This window comes from Quercus lobata, chromosome 8 (assembly GCF_001633185.2).
Source record: "Quercus lobata isolate SW786 chromosome 8, ValleyOak3.0 Primary Assembly, whole genome shotgun sequence".
NCBI lineage: Eukaryota > Viridiplantae > Streptophyta > Magnoliopsida > Fagales > Fagaceae > Quercus > Quercus lobata.
The window spans coordinates 30,624,344-30,641,670 of NC_044911.1; the positions used below are offsets into that span (position 1 = coordinate 30,624,344).

The 17,327-nt window shown below is 35.0% G+C and overlaps 1 protein-coding gene across 3 annotated transcripts; it reads right to left on the minus strand.

The window, feature by feature from the left end:
* Positions 1–521: 521 nt before the first annotated feature.
* On the minus strand, positions 522–16,724 carry LOC115957790. Of its 3 annotated transcripts, none has more exons than XM_031076116.1 (14): positions 16,361–16,721; positions 15,626–16,266; positions 15,171–15,331; positions 14,833–14,893; positions 14,145–14,210; positions 13,792–13,877; positions 13,443–13,506; positions 11,568–11,780; positions 2,933–2,998; positions 2,421–2,500; positions 2,218–2,341; positions 1,728–1,765; positions 1,355–1,416; positions 522–964 (listed from the first exon to the last, which is right to left on the minus strand). In XM_031076116.1, exons 1-11 carry the CDS (start codon positions 16,500–16,502, stop codon positions 2,227–2,229), a joined length of 1,695 nt encoding a protein of 564 aa, XP_030931976.1. In that variant the 5' UTR covers positions 16,503–16,721; the 3' UTR covers positions 522–964; positions 1,355–1,416; positions 1,728–1,765; positions 2,218–2,226. The 3 variants fall into 3 exon arrangements, with proteins under 3 accessions (XP_030931976.1, XP_030931975.1, XP_030931978.1); XM_031076115.1 differs by having other exon boundaries at positions 1,701–1,765; positions 16,361–16,720; XM_031076118.1 differs by lacking the exons at positions 522–964; positions 1,355–1,416; positions 1,728–1,765; ... (1 more) ...; positions 2,421–2,500; positions 2,933–2,998 and adding an exon at positions 7,599–7,732 and having other exon boundaries at positions 16,361–16,724.
* Between the last annotated feature and the right edge of the window lie 603 nt (positions 16,725–17,327).

A 17,327-nucleotide genomic window follows, 5' to 3' on the forward strand; every position in this document is an offset into this window, starting at 1 on the left:
CTGCTTTGTAACTTCCAATTCACCTTTAATTGTTATCTATTATTACCATTACTTGCAAGATGTAAAAGTGGTGAATGATCAGAGGGAAATGGAAGATCGGACAAATATAGAAGCAAAAAATTGGGGCACCTTTTAGAAGCAAAAAAAAAAGTGAACCACGAATTTCTCGCAAAGTTGTAAGGTCAAAATTTAAATATCTAATCAACGCAATAATGCTCTTTGCTGTCGAGCACCTACCATAAAGTCAAAACAAAAATAAAAAGCCATAAATCCCGGCACTATGGACTGGTGATTAAAAACATACTAATCAGTACTACTAGTAATCACTGTCGGATGAAGAATATATTGTTTGACATTTTTCTTTTCCTTCACATCTATCGGATTTTCCAATTTAGAGATGTGCAACATTTTACGGCTACTAAATAATACACCTAAAGAGCTTTCCAAGAGGCAAGAACAAAATCTCTAGGAGTCTAGGATATTTATTTAAATTACATTATGGAAGCCAAAGCAAGAGTATCAGCATAAATCTCTTAATTTGATAAATGATAGCTATAACATGCAATGAAATAAGGAGACAAATACAAGGCTTGTGCAACTAACATAGACAAGTAGTGTTTGTTGGGTCTGGAAAACCAGTCTAGTCATGAATCAAACAACACTCCTGCCAAGATGGCTCACAATTCACAAGGAAATACTTGTTACATTCAAAATTTTGAAACTGAGTCCCCCCCCTGAGACCGAAATAAATATATACACTCAGGATGTATACACAAGTCATGCATACATTCAAGTGAACTCTTTCTTGTGGTCCTTGATCAATTTAAAGGAAGAGTGACAACTAGACTCACCTTATTAAAAACTTGGTCATCTCTGAAAGCCAATTGTAAATTGGTTGATGGAGTCTTAGAGTTTTATGTCTTCATCAATCTATTGTAAAGACAAGACTTTGTCTTCGAGCACCCTACATATAAGGAAACTTATGTTACAGATATACTGGGTGCCACTTTTGTAGGGAATTGAAGATTACAATTAATGTTATGCAAGAGACCTAGTTACTATAATTAGATGTTTATTAATACACAGCTATTTTATTTTTAACCCTTTTCCTGGTGAACTTCGACACTACAGTTATAGAATAAAAATACAAGCAACGCTCAGAGAGATTCTTAAACTAGCAAAGGTAGGAAAACATTGTCAGTATGTTGAACAACAGGGAAAATCATTAGCTGGGCAAAGACAAACAAAACTTCCTTTTAGGTTTATACTGTACATGTAAACAGGCATGAATCACCACTAGTGAGCATATGCAACGTCTAAAATTTATGCACAAGGACAAGGAGGAAAATCTTACAGTATATCAAAATTGCTAGAAATCAGCCATGGCAGATTTGCCAGTGCCTGCATGGTATAAAACTGACAAAAAGAAGTGTTAGTGTTTAACAGCCTGTTCAATATAAAAGTCAGAACATGCCATTGCAAGTTATTTGAGGCTTAAAGTTGATCATTATTCATTAGAAAATCAGATGAATACACTAAATACCCACTAATGCACAAAAGAATTTGGCAAAATTAAGTATACAACAGAAGCCAAGATTTTCAAGGCTCTTACATACGCAGATTGCCTTCCTGGTAAATAGAAAATGCATGAATCAAATGAAATATGAAACATTAAACAGTTATAACCAAAAATTACTTACATTTTAATATGAATCTGAAAAATGTACCTGCCTCACTAACTGAACATATCTTTGCCAAAGGAAACCTGAAACGTACAGTACAGAATTGTCAACTATAATATGAAATGAAAGAGGCCCTTATGGTTAGCTAAGAAATCAATTAAAACACTCTGCAAGTTTCTAAGAACAGTTCCCCTGCCTCCCTCGCACCAAACAAAAAACACACACACATACACAAAAACGGAGGAAATTAAGTACATAAGAACATTTATAACAACCCCTAGACCATTACTGCTCAAAATTTCTCCATGATTACATTTATATGAAAATATAGTGCACTACAGCAAAAATAAAAATAGAGTTTAACTGCCTCTTATGCCACCAAACCAGTACTTTAGAGTTAACTAACACATTCAATTCTATGCACTCAGGTATTTTCTTAGCTGGATATAATCCACTTGTGTGGTAAGCCAATAAATCAAAATGCATCGTGGCAAAATATTTGAATGAAAATGAATTATTTAGACATTGCACATACTCCAAATCTCTATTTATAGCCTGCTTCTAGCATCAAATGACGATAGCTACGTCCACGTATTATTCGCTGCCACAGATACTGAAGCAAATTTTGGAAATTCATTTGCATCCGCTGCTGGACAAGCCTGCGAGATACCAGCATAAGTACATATAACAATAGCATGGTCTTTTATGAGTACATACAGTACCAAGAAAATATTTTACCATCTCACAAGACACCTCTGAATCCCTCTAGATATGGGCCGAATAAAGGATGGATCACGTTGGGCATAGAGCAAACCAACCTAGGGAAAAAAAAAATACATTGAATCAACTTTTGCCAAATGCGTCTATTTGGAAATGTCTCAAAGACAGAATCGTAGAGAGATTAGCCTGAGTATATATCGTATACAATTATAATGAAATTCAGCCTCTGGAATATCTGAAGTAAAAATGGAAATTTAATCTTTTTCATATCAAAGGGTTTTTGAATATTTTATATAAATTAAAAATTCATTGCAAAGTGGAAAAAAATTCAGTGACACAAAAATTTGAGAGAGAAGCTAAAGTTCAACTGAACATTTGTAGTTTGGACTAATATGGATTTGCACAAGAAATTTAAAAACATGCCCAGAAATTCAAATTTTCAAAACCAGAAAAAAAAAAATAATAATAATAATAATAATAATAATAATAATAATTCAATGAATTCAACAAACAAATCAATAAACAAGTACCTCTACCAATGCAACAGCAGAGGGATCATCAAAGATCTCAAGACTACAGTCAGCTAGATAATTAACCTGCACCAAAAAAAAAATCACAAATTACAGAGAGGACCAAGAAACAACAGAGAACAATGGAGGGATAGCACAGCAGATCAAAAGTGCAACTTACTGCATCCTTCAACAATAAGCTAAGGATATTTATTATTTCTAATGATAATATTGTAGATATTGACACTTACACAAAAAATTAAAATATTGATATTGACTGGAAGCTAGTGGAATCACATTCACACAAATAAAAAATTTAAGCATACGCACAAGACATCATATTTAATGTGGTCAATGCTAACCAAAATTCACTATCAACAATATGGATTGCAACCACTTAACTAACTACAACAAACAAAACCCATACTCCCACAAACAACACTCACAACCTTCACATAACCAAATATACTCAAAACCTCACATTTGAAAACTAACTAAATTCCAATACACCCAAAACAATCTCTAAGTACTCACAAACTTGACACTATCACAAGCCCAAAATCTCAATATATGCAATGGCACTCTCTCAATCAAACAATAGGATAACTCATAACTATTAACTCATGCATGTGGGTATCTTTCAACCTCCAAAGAACCAGCAAACTACATGTCGAAGACACTCACTCATGTTCTTTCAAAGACTCTTCTCCTCTTCCAAATGGAAAGACCTCTTCATGTAGCCATGGGAAATTAATTTGTTACTACTTTGCAAATTCGTTTTTTCAAGGCTTACTTAATGGGACCCACGTTTGAAATCCAATTAAAGTAAAAGTCGTGTGGTTTTAAAGATCTAGTTATATACTTATGTGTCCTAGGGTTTTTAAACAATTTTTTATGAGTTTTTGTTTAACAATTTATGGTCAATTTTATATTCAAGGGCGAAATTGTAATATTTGCAATCCATGCGAATTAAGGGCATGGTTGTCAAAATGTGAATCAATTTTTTTTTAATTTTTTGTATCGTGTGTCATATTGTAAGATACATGAACACTTTATAAAATTATAAATAAAAAATAAAAAAAAATTATACATATTCATATATAAAAGGTGTATTTATTATAAATTTGGAACATATTCAATGAATGACTAATTTAATATATATATTTTCTTTTGATAAGTAACTAATAACTAATTTATTAATTACTTATGTAATAATATTTCACAAAGTTAAAACTAAATAAATCAAATTAAAATTATATTTATAACATCCACATTCAAATTGATCAACTAAAAGGTGATACATGATAATATGTAAATCAAAATAATAATTTATTTCTATTCATATTCATCCTCTTACCTAATCAACTTTAACTCCATAGTCCTAGTCAATGTTATCATCATCTTACAAAATCATTTCTTCACTGGCATGTTCTTCATCATCTCCAACAATTACTATCACTTCTTATTCTTTGATTTCAATAACTTTTCCTATATATATCATCTTGTCATTCGAGTTTATAGGACTAATAACAAAACAAAAAAATATATTTATATTCTTATTTAATGCTTTATTTGCTGTATAGAAAAGAAATTTGTAAATACGAAAGTGAAATGCCAAATGTGCGGTCTAGATTCTATAAGAGACAAGAAAAAAGCTCACGGACATATTATTTCATTGTGCTCAATCAAGTAGCTTAATAATTTTGTGTTCACAACTTGTTAGACTTAAGTCAAAGCACAGACTCAACAACTGCTGAATCCATGGGTAGGCAAGAGACAAAGTGGTGAATCAAAACTCACCTTAAAATCACAAGTCTATGTATCATCCGATACGATACTATTCATACAATATGATACAATTCATCGACACACATCTATGTATCATGTGATTCATAAGCATCGTCGATATGTACCTGTGATATGATACTTTTTTCATTCGATACGTATTGTGTATCGTATATTCTTATGATACTAACAACCATGATTAATGGTATTTAGAATAGTTTAGTTCAGTTTAGAATTTTCTAGGAGATCCTAAATATCTTAGGTTTTCTTTTCTTTTCTTTTTTTGATAAATAATGAAATTTTATTAATCAAAATACCTAGGTACACCGGTGGTGTACATGGGTAGCAGTACATCAACCTCTTAAATTACAATGATCATCAAGCATATCTAAAAAATTAGAACATGGAAAAGAATTAAAACCCGAACTCCAATCCAACAATGAGTGGAGAAGGAAAGATTTAAGCTCGAGAATAGACCATCCTCTTCCCTCAAAGCATCTTGTGTTCTATTCTCACCAAATACACCATAATACACAATGTAGCATAGCCCTCCACAAATCTATATTTCAATGTCTATCGAAAGGACGTTGCCAAGCCGAAAATAAGTCAATGACACTTTATGGCATAACCCATAGAAGACCAAACAAAGCCCACACCATAGACCATAACTCTAAAGCAATGGGACAATGAAGAAGAAGATGATTCACCGATTCCTCACTCCTTTTACACATATAGCACCAATCCACAATTGTGACACCCTTATTCCATAAGCTATCAAGAGTCAAAATCTTACATAAGGCTGCAGTCCATGAGATAAGCAACCCTAGGAGGGATTTTTGAACGCCACACAGGTTTCCAAGGGAAAAGAGTGTCAGGAGTCGAGGAAAGGGAAAAATAGTACTCGCGCACTTTAAAACCCTTATTCTTTGCTGGCTTCCAACAAAGTTTGTCATGTCCCTCACCATTAAGAGGCATAGAATAAATTAGGTCCAAAAATCTAGTCAAATGTTCCACTCCCAATCTTGGACAGCTCTAGAAAATTGAAGATCCCAACAAAGACTTGGTTAGGAAAAAGCACGACATTCGCAATAGAAGACTCCTTATTACAACTAATGGTATAGAGGTCCGGAAAAGCCTCTCAAAAAGTACAATCCATTTAACCACAAATGATGCCATGCTAAAATTTAACTCTATTACCAACACCAACCTTGAAATGGATGGATTTAGAAAAATTTTGGCCAGCCTTATCTTATGGTTCTCCAAAGACTAACACCATTAGGTTCCAATACTCCTTTTGTAATTTGTACGCCAGCCACCCTAATCATTCCCATATTTAATCTCAATAACCCGCCTCCAAAGGTGAGTTGTCTCCATTCCATATCTCCACGGCCATTTCCCTGACAAAGCTTGATTGAAAATTCTCAAATTCCAAACACCCAATCCACCAAACTTCAATGGGTTACAAATTTGAGCCCACTTAACCAAACGGAATTTAGGGGACTCATCAATCCCACTTCATATAAAATCCCTCTGAACCTTTTCAATATGGTTAGCAATATTTACGAAATAGGGAAGAGGGATAGGAAATAAGTTGGCAAACTTGAGAGAGTACTTTTAATTAAAGTAACCTTACCTCCCTTTGAAATATACAACTATTTCCAACTCGCTAATCTTTGCTCAAGTTTTTCAAGAATAGGGTTCCATATTGCCCTATCCTTGAATGTAGCACCCTCAGCAAAGAAGTAAGTATTTTATTTAATGGGAAAAAAGGTCCAAGTACACAGTATACTGCAGAACACTCAAACAAGAAAAGAGAAAAGAAACAAGCTAACCTTAGGTGTTATTTTCTTTAAATCCCAGTTAGTCTTTTTTTTTTTTTTTTTTTTTTTGGTGGATAAGCAAGAAAGCTTTATTAGAAATATAAGAAATGCATAGCATCCTATGTACACAAGTAGCGTACTCGGACACTACAAGAGCATCACCTAAAAGAACAAGCATTTGAAAACTCAATCAATTTAGAACAAGAGTGACTACTCCAAATAGCCATCCAATCATAAAAGATGCATAGCAGGATAAAACTTTAGGTCCAACAAAGAATGCTCAATCCCCTCAAATCTGCAATTGTTACATTCTCTCCAAAAGGTCCAAATAATACACAAAGGAGCTGCATTCCATACAGCAGCACTCTGGTGTCTACCAAAAGGCCCTGAAGCAAACCAGCATGTCTACCACCCTTCTTAGCATGGTTTAAAGGAGACCAAAAAGACAAAACACCAGGACCAAAGCTGGGAAGTAAACTCATAATGGAGAAAATGATCCACAGAGTCACCGCTTTTCTTGCACAAACAACACAAATGTTTCTCCTACAAAGATTATACATATTAAGAATCCTACCTCTAGTAGTTGTCCATGTAAAGGAAGCAACTTCAGGAGGAACCTTTGCTCTCTAAACACTCTTCTACCAGAGAGGATGTGGGCGGCCTTGAGAAAGAACCTCACATCCCTTGTTCCTTGAGGGAATACAGCCTAACTGATCATCCCCACCACCACCAATCTTACAAGAATAAATAAGGCAAAAAAAGAATGCAAAGCCTCCAACTCCCAATCCTGAAAAGGCATAAGGAATGTGATATCCCAAAGCAAACTGCCATTACTCCCCTCATAAGATCCCCTACCAAGGCCTCTTGGTGTTGTGCAATGTGAAATGTGTAGGGAGTGCCTCACAAAGAGGCACTTCCCCGCACCAAGCATCATCCCAAAAGCAAACAAATTGACATCACCAACTTCAAACTTGAATAAAAGAAGAGAAACATAACCGTCCAGTACAGATATGTCTCCAAAAGCTGATGCCATAAGGTTCCTTAACCATCCAGCACACCCAGTTACCTCAATCAATACCATACCTAGTATGTAACACTGTTTTCCAAAGGGAATCCTTTTCCGTAGCATATCACCAAAGCCACTTTCCCAATAATGCCTAATTAAAGCGCACAAGGTTCTGAACTCCTAAGCCCCCAAATTGCAGTGGCTCCCACACTGTTTTTCAATCAACCAGATGAAATTTAAACTCGTCATTTAAACCACCTCATAGAAAATCACATCTTTTCTCCATACGAATTGCAACACTAACAAGAATTGGAAATAGTGATAAAAAAAATTTAAAATAAATAAATAAATAAATAAAAAAAGCCATACTTGAGAGAGTGCTCTTAATTAGAGAAATTCCCCCACCCTCTTATAAACACAACTCTTACTCGACTTTTAGTTTACAAGTCAAACTAGAAATCTTAATTCCAATAGCACAAGAAAGACTTCGTATATATATCAGTGCTCAATGTACTCAAAGAAGAAAAGAAATGATTAAAAAAATTTAATTTTTTGATCATTGAGGCATGATGGCCTTCATGTGTCCTTTTCTTCCTTTCTCTTCTTTTTTTGTGCTACTATTCACTAGTATTGTTCATACAGCCCCTGTACATGGTACACCATGTATTTATCTCTTTCCCTTCTTCTATACAACTTCAAATGAAGTCCTTTCTTGTACCTATTAAAAACTTAAAACCCCCCACATACCTTCTTCTGCCAAATAGGCATCAAATAATTCATCAAAACACCTTTTAATTCCCAACACAACCCATAACCCCTTTTTCAACAATTTCAAGCCCTAGATCCATAAATTTTTCTAACCCTAAACCCACCACAAGCACACAGACAAATTCCCCAATATGTCATACATCAACTTGTATCAGATCACATATCCTAAGACAAGACTCTTGCGGGAAAAAATTTATCCTAGTTGACGATGGTGACCAATGCAGAACTTGTTTCAAGATTCAAAGCTTATTCTCAAGATCTGAAGGAACCAGGAAAATTTTGCAACAATTGAATACTTCAACACTTTAAGCTCGACACTGAGTGTTTTCCAACTTAGGGAGAATGATGCAGCCATGGAAGATGGATTTTTTACTACTTTGCAAATTTGTTTATTCAAGACTTAATTTATGGGCCCACATTTGTCCAGTTGAAGTCAAATGCTTTTAAAGATCTAGTAATATGCCGTAGGGTTAAAATAGTTTTTTTATTTGCATGTCTATTAACTAGTTATGGTCAATTTTATATTCAATGGCTAAATTGTAATTTTCACAATCCTTGTGAATTGATATATTTCTAAACGGGTGTCTTTCTTCTTATGGATAGCAACTGATGACAGGATACTCACCATTAATAATCTTGTTAAGAGATGTCAGTCTCTAGCTAATAGGTGTTGTTTTTGCTGTTGTGATGGGGAATCAGTGGATCACCTTCTTCTTCATTGTAAGTTTTCTCAAGCCTTATAGTGTGAAGCTTTTGTAGTGTTTGGGATCCAGTGGGTAATGCCAAGGTCAGTCAACTTTTTTTTCTTTATCTGGAGAAACTAGTTTGGAAGGCATCATTCAACCATTTGGAATATGGTCCTGGTAGGTTTAATGTGGTTAGTCTGGCAGGAACGTAATGCTTGTTTTTGAAGACAAAGAGAGAACATTAGATCATCTAAACATTCTCCTCTTTGGTACTCTGTTTATTCGGGCTCGTGTGTGGGGGTGTATGAACTGTACTTCTTTATTTGACTTCTTAGTCTCTATTTCTTTTAGTTCTTGATTATATTGTATTCGTTTCTTGTTCAGAGTATTCACCATCGTGAACATGATGTTCAATTTTTTCAATAAAAGTATTATTACCTATCAAAAAAAGTGAATTAAGATATTTCTAGGAGACATGAAGTATCTTAGTTTTATTTTCTCTGAGTCCAAGTTAGTCTTTTACTAGGTTTTTAATTTACTAGTTGAATCAGAAGTTCTAATACTACTAGTACAAGAAAGAATCCTTAAATATATTTGTGTTCAATGTACTTAAAAAACAGCTAGATGATTAATAAAAAGATTAAGTGTTTTGATCATTGAGGCATGCTGGTCTTCATGTGTTTTTTTCTTCCTTTCTCTTCATCTTATCTTCTCATATGTATTATGCTACTGTTCACTAGTACTGTTCATACAATCCTTGAACACCATATATTTCTCTCTTTTTTTAATTTTTTCTTTTAACTCCAAATCAAATCCTTTCTTGTACCTATCAAAACCCTAAAACCCCACATACTTCCATCTTCCAAATAGCCATCAAATAACTCATTAAACCACCTTTTAATTCCTAACACAACCCCACACGCAAACAAATTCCACAATTTGTCTTATGTCACCTCTTAGGCTAAAGTTACCAACCACTATCTATATATAAGGCTTCAATACCTATTTCTTGGTGGACAAGGAAAATCAAATTACTTCTATCATAAGAAATTGACTTTCTTGTCACAGCAAGAAAATCCAAACCAAGTCAAAATAGTTTAGCCACTGTAGCTTCAAAAAGAAACGACTTCAGAAATCTCTCCTTAGAGTAGACTCCCCCAGCCACAAGTCATGCCAAAACTTGACTTTTGAGCCATCCCCAACATCATATCTAACAAATCTCGTAAAACTATCCTATCCTCTTCTAATCAATTTCCATAAACTCGCACAGTAGGATCCCTGAACCTCCTTGGAATGCCAAAACTCACTAAGAGGAATTATACTTCAAGTCTATAACCCACCTCCAGGATGCCTTCTCTTCACACTCATAATGCCACAACCACTTCCTCAACAAGGCTTAATTAAAGAGAATTACCTTCTTGATTCCCAAACCCCCAAAGTGAAAAGGAAGATAGCATATATACCCAATGAAACTTGAATTCATTACCCATACCACCCCAAAGAAAGTCTCTTCGAGTTTTTTACCAGTCTATTTTCTACTCCTACTATATTTGGGAAAAGAGAAAAAAATTAGGAAGGCTCGAAAGCATACTCTTGATGAGTCTGAGGCCGCCCTCTTTTGTCAGATAAATTCTTTTCCTACCAACTAGTCTCCTTTGCATCCTCTCACTAATGGGATCCCAAATAGATTTCGCCTTAAAGGGCACTCCTAAAGGTAATCCCAAATACTTCATGGGAAGAGATGTAATTCTACACCCACAATCATTTGCCAACCCTTGAATATTTTGTATCTCTCCCACCATCACTATCTTAGACTTGCCCAAATTAATGCTAAACCCCAAAACCGCCTCAACACAAGTAAGGATGCACCTAAGTATTGGATCTGGGTAGAGTTAGCCTCACAAAAAATCAAAGTTTCAACCATAAATAAAAGATAATAGATCATTGTTTCATTGCTCCAATTATCAACAGTGAAGCCTTTAAAGTATCCTTCAGACACCACACTTGTTATCAATCTACTCAAAGCCTTCATGACAATCACAAACAAAAAAGAGGAAAAGTGAACCCCCCTGATGTAAACACTTGCTACTTTTGAAAAAAACCTGTAGGTGTACCATTCACCAACACCAAGAATTTGACTGTTGAGATACAAAATGCAAGCCACTTTCTCCATCTCACTCCAAATCCATATTCCAAAATATACAACAGGAAATCCCAATTAACGTGATTGTAACCTTCTCCACATCCAGTTTACACAACAATTTTGGTCCACCTGCTTTCATATGACTATCCGGGTATTCATTTCCTATAAGGACCAAATCCAGGATTTTCCTCCCATAATTGAAGGCGTTCTGCGACTCCAACACTATCACACCCAAAACCCCCTTCAACCTATTTGCCAGAACCTTTTAATACCTATTGAATAGATCATATACATGTTGACATGTACATAAATTTTCTAATGAAATGATTTAAAGAGAAGAGGTTGCGAATTTCCAATCCTAAATGGTCACCATGGTTTAATAACATAACTAGTTTCACTCAGATAAAGAACAAAAGAAGATAACGTGTAAAGAAAAAAGAAAAATTACCCCAAATTCTGTATTGACCAGACACTGAACAAAATCCATCAGTTGAAGCTTTGCCCACTCCATGCACTGGGTGGGGTCATCTGTCTTGGGAGGATGCCTCCAAGGTGCGCCAAAACGTAATTTATCTTTTGAAATCTTTCCATTCCGTGCATCAACAGCAAACTTTTTCAGGAGTTCCAATGCATTATCCATAGCAGGATTCACCACAGTAATCTTAAATGAAGTAAAATGAACAAATGAGGCACCTCTTAATGCACATTCAAAAGAAACTAAGAAAGTAATCAAGAACAGGCAAATAAATTCATAAATTCTAAGTAATACCCATACAATAACAGCTCATTAATAACAGAAATCTGCAGCACTTGATTTGATAAAGCATACAGATTTGAATTAAACAGCCCTGGCACAAACACCATCAATTTATCCTATAATTTTTAGTTGAATAAATGCATAAATCATAAGTAATACACATGTACGATAATAGAAATCTGCAACACTTGATTTGATAAAGCATACGAATTTTATTTAAACAGCCTGGCATAAACACAATAAATTTATCCTATAATAATTAGTTGCATTTCATTATGTCACAAAATAGTTTTAGTGTGGATTAGATAAGTGAGAGTGACAAACAGCACCAAATTAGTAAGCGATGCAGACCGTGAGAAGTCAATCTCAAATTATTATTATTTTTTAAGTTTCAAGGGTATTTTTGTAATTTCATAATTTTCAGATATGGGTTGTACTAATGGTTCATTAAGTATTATTTTGGGTTTTATTCAAGTCTGGTTATTTAGTTGTTAGAAGTAAAAGTCCAAGGAGTAAGACTCTTATTAGGTTTTACGGAAGTTCAAGTTCTACTAGGAATATCTATTAGTCTTCTACTTAAAGGATGAAAGGCTTTTTTTTTTTTTGATAAGTAATAAAAATTCATTGATATCAAAAAGAGAAAGACACCAAGTAAACCGGAAAGGATGAAAGGCTTTCTATTGAGAAAAATGGGAAGAATAAATTTTCTAAATTTTCAGAGGTTATAAAGCTTGTTTAAGGTTTGTGTGAAACAACCTTCACCAAGGCAAGATGCCAACAAAAATCCTAAGTGTGATGCCTATAAGTTTATTATTTTTCTCTTCCGTTTTTAACTTCCTAGTAACTTAAAACTTTGCAAACTCCAATTGATTTCTCACCTTTTAAACTCTAAAATCCAAAACTTCAAAACCCCAAACCACCCATCCACTAAGTAGTCCAAAATAGCCAATAAAGAGCCAAAACATGGTTTACGCGTTACTATTCACAGCACTGGAACAGCAACCAGAATTTGGATCCAAATTCTACTATTCCTTTTCCCCATTAGAAATCCCATAATCCTTATTATTTTTCATCCCTTTTCCCACTAAAAGCTAACCCTTAATCCTCACAACCAAAGCTGTCCAGATCAGATTTAATTGCGTTCCCCTTTGCCCTGTGTCAGTGAGATTGAATTTTAGAGTTGAAATTTTAGCAAGCTGCAACCTTAATCTTTCTTATCATGTTCTGCACAGTAAGCTTTAACCATTCCACCATTACTCTGTAAGCCTACTCTATATCTACCTATGAGGTTAAGATCATAGAGATGAGGCCAATAACTCCATTTAAGAAACAAAAGCTTATGTAAGTGCAAGCAGCAAAACTTATTTCATTGGTTGAACTTTATTCATTTAGCATGTTAAAAGCTTAGCCAAGCATCAAGATGTTTTCCTTTGTGCTCGTGAGTTAAATAATTACTATAGATGTAGCCCTTCAAGATTCATTAAAAACTAACAAATCTTAGAAGAATACAATATTAGGGTTCAAAAAGAAATGAGATGCAGAGCTATGTTCATTTGTGAAAATTACCTGCAAATATGCTAAATATGCATCTACAATGTCCTCAAAAGTACTGCCCTTGTCACCCATCACCCTACAGTAGAATATAAACAGGTTAATGAACTAATAGAAGGTAGCATCAGCTAAATATGAATATGACAAGCTCAGTGATATCAGGCACAAAGATGTTAATTTGCATATTTAACACTGTAACATGACACTGAACTGTCCACTTTCAATTATGATCAATGATTCTCAATATTTTCACATAAGGCTAATCTCCCTATCTAGCTGGAACCCAAAATTTCTTAAAGCAGGATTTGACTTATCAATATCTACTAGATGACAAAATGGCAAGCTAAGATAAAATCATTCTTACTTCTGATAATAATCACTTTGTTTAAGAGCATAAAGCTCAAATAGATGTCGAGGGATTGGTCCGAGCACCTCAGCAATCACTGTCCACTGCAATTTTGATATAAAAAATAAAAAATAAAAGTTTAAACACACTAAGAACCAAAAGAAAAGATTAAAATTCACCAAGTTGCCAGTAATTAGGAAAATAAGGTGAAGACAGCTGAGGTGGAGGGGAAATGTAAATTCTGATAGCAAAATCTAACTGAGTTTCAGTCTATATTTTTCTTTCTTTGTTTTTTTGCCCCTATGGAAGGTTTGTCCCGTATTTCTTTTCTAGAGATTTTGTTACTTGAACTATAGACAGAATTTGCTTGCCTCTGAAGGACTAAAATAATCAGTAACCATATGCATTTTAGCTTCTTGGGGAGTCCATCCAAACATCTGCAGATAGGACAAGACTGAAATGAGTAACATAAGCCAGAACCATCAAGGCCCATATGTATGTGTGTGTGTGTGTGTGTGTGTGTGTGTGTGTGTCATCAAACAACAAAAGTCAATTGCTAAATATCCCACATAGACAAGTGCAGATCAAGTGTCAAAACCCAAAGTGAAGCACACATAAACAAGGACATACGCAGACAACAAACACAATATCAAGCGTTCATGTGTACATGCGTATAAGGAGTCCCAATCTGTGAGAAGGCATCCAAATAATGACCGTTCCTGTATCATCATGAAATACAATCTTTTTTTTTTCTAATAATAGCATGGAATACAATCATGAACTATTTCAAGTTGAGTTGTCAACACTAAAGCAATTTCATAAGCTAAAGCTTGCACCAGAAACTCATTTTCACTGGGAACTTTTTTTTTTTTTTTTTTTTTTTTTTGGGTTTTGGGGTTTTTTTTGGGGGGGGTAGAGAAATAGAATTAAGAGACAGTTTAAAGAGTAGCACATATGAAATGGTAAAGCAGTAAAGAACTTCCCATAATTTTTCTTCCATGCATCAGAGAAGAGAAGGCACACACTCACACAGAGTTTAATAGTGTTTAGTTTAAGTACCTCACGAGAGATGAATATGTCTGTAAATCCAAAATCCAGGTAGGCTTGGTATGAATAGTAGCTGAGGCATATTGGTGGATTAGAATTCTAAAATGGAAATAAAAATTCTCAAAAAGTAATATTATGTATTACAAAAACCTCAGAGAATGTTAAAACAAATAGGAAGTAAGCAAGAAAATGGATGCATGTAATGGCAAACTATTTGGCCCTTAAATCAATCTTTAAGCACAAGCATTAAGGCATGGGGAGGATGCTTCTACCACGCCATGAAAGAATTTAAGCTTTATGGTTTAAAGAGCAAGTAAAAAATAGCATAGCTGAACAGAAATGGACCTAACCTATCTGATGTAACAAGTATGATGGGCAGGCACCGCTCATTCGCACCCAAAGCAATCATTCTCCATATCAGACTGTCATGATACATTGATGCAGAGACCGACGAATCATCATTTAGAGTAGCATTGCGTAGAACATCGATATTGTTAATAACCAGCTTGGGCTGCCCATATGAGACATAAACGTCTATCGATTAGAGCTTCACAATAGCACCAGCCACTAGTCAAAACCACACAAATGTAACATCATAAACCTCTTTCACACAAACTTTACAGTTAAACGTCAAGCATGAACAGATTAAGGAATATCATAAATTGCCTTAGAGACCAATTTAGCTTACAGACCTACCACCCCTAGAATTAGCACACACTGACAATGGCATTAATGAAGATTTTCTGTATGATAAATTATTTGGTGGCCTATGTAATAGAATGTGCCTAATATTTTAGTCAATCACCTGAAAATGATCAATTTCAGCAGCTTGTGACAACAACTCGAGCAACAAACACGGCCAATCAGTACACGAATGTGCTAAAGACCTCGAAAACCCACCAGTCCGATTCAAATGAGCAATAGCATTAGCCCTCCACCCATGTTGGACTGTAATCACCTCCTTCGCCAATCTCAGCGCCAGAAACGCCTCTCTAAAATATGAAGCCTCCTGTATAGACAAGCCCTTCCATTTCTCACTCAAACCCAATACCCCATCAATCTCTTGGGCATTACATCGAGCAGATAGCGAGAAAACTGCCCGATCCCACAAAACCGAAGGGGAGGCCTTATCAACAACCGCAGACTTAGAAGCAGCATTGTTACTCTGAATTACACGGCGAAGGGCGGTGTTAAGGCCGTGCCATTTGCTGAGTGTGGTGAATATTTGGTGGGAGCTAATGGTGCCAAGCTTGACACCCTTTTCAACCATTGATTCAAGGGTGTGTTCGAGCTTGGTTCGGCAGCTTGACAAAGTGGGTGGTGGACAATTCGACCATGAGGCCCATGGAAATGACTTGTTGAATTGTGGATGGTGGTCTTCGATGGATTCAGCAAAGTCTATATAGCCAGTGAGGTGAGGACCTTTGTTCCACTCGCCGAGTAGACCTGAAAAATGAAAAATAAGAGCAAGAAATCTTACAAAAATAAAGAATATGCAGAGAGAGAGAGAGAGAGAGAGATAGTGGGTTTTTTAAGTTACGTTCAAGGATGAGAGTGGTTTTGCCAACACCACGAGGACCATGGAGGATCAGTGGCTGAGGAACACGATGGTGCTGGGCGTGGTTGTTTAACACGGTTTCAAGTAGTGGTCTTGGGATTATTCTCCATGCTTTGTTCACCATTTTTCTTTTTGATTTGGTTTTTGTTCTTGTGTGATTTCAATTCAAATGCATACGCTCTCCTCTCTACCCTTCCTCCCTCAGTTCTAATAGAGAGTCTCGTACAACGAGGGTTTTACGTTTTATGGGCCAACCAACCGGGGCTCTTGCTCTTGCATTCTGTTTATTAATTTACTCTCCTTTTTTCTCAAACAAAAAAAATACTCTCCTTTTTTCTTTTTTGTTGAGTAATGATCATTTTTTTTTTTTCATTTTCATGGGGGAATTTCAATCTTGTGGGTAAGGGTTTAAGGGTTTCCTCCTTTCCTTCTTTCAATTTTGTTTTTCCTTTTTTTTTTGTTTAAAAAAATTCCTTAGCTTAATCTTATGAGGTGTGCATATCAGCAAGCATATGATACACAAGATACGATCATGTGTTTTTTAGCTTTTTTTTTTTTTTTTTTTTTATTCGAAAATAGATGCGGATTCCAGTTAAATTCTCTGATAATTAAACAAAAGATTTATTATTAAGAAGAATAAAAGATTTATTATTAGGAAGACTGCATTCAATTAAGCAAATAAAAAATAAAACAACCCAACACAATCGTTTTGACATTTCCACTAACTTTAAATATCACCAATAACAACTAGTTATTCCACAATACACGACTCTAAATCCTTATTCTCCATTCTCCTCCTTCAAATTAAAAATATATATACCCAATCTATTATATTAGAGACATTTTGATTTCTGGCAAGGATCTTGAAAAGACCTTTAAAGGGAGACCATCACTCAAAACTCAACTCATAAGATATTTTTTAGACCAATTTCATTATAAATATAAGAAA

Excerpts from the sequence above, each read along its gene's own strand:
- LOC115957790 (XM_031076116.1), bottom strand. The coding sequence starts at position 16,502 with ATGGTGAACAAAGCATGGAGAATAATCCCAAGACCACTACTTGAAACC. Across the intron at positions 14,894-15,170 it reads ATACTTGTTACATCAGATAG|CTACTATTCATACCAAGCCT; the intron begins GTTAGGTCCATT and ends AATATGCCTCAG. Across the intron at positions 2,501-2,932 it reads CTGCTGTTGCATTGGTAGAG|GTTGGTTTGCTCTATGCCCA; the intron begins GTACTTGTTTAT and ends TTTTTTCCCTAG.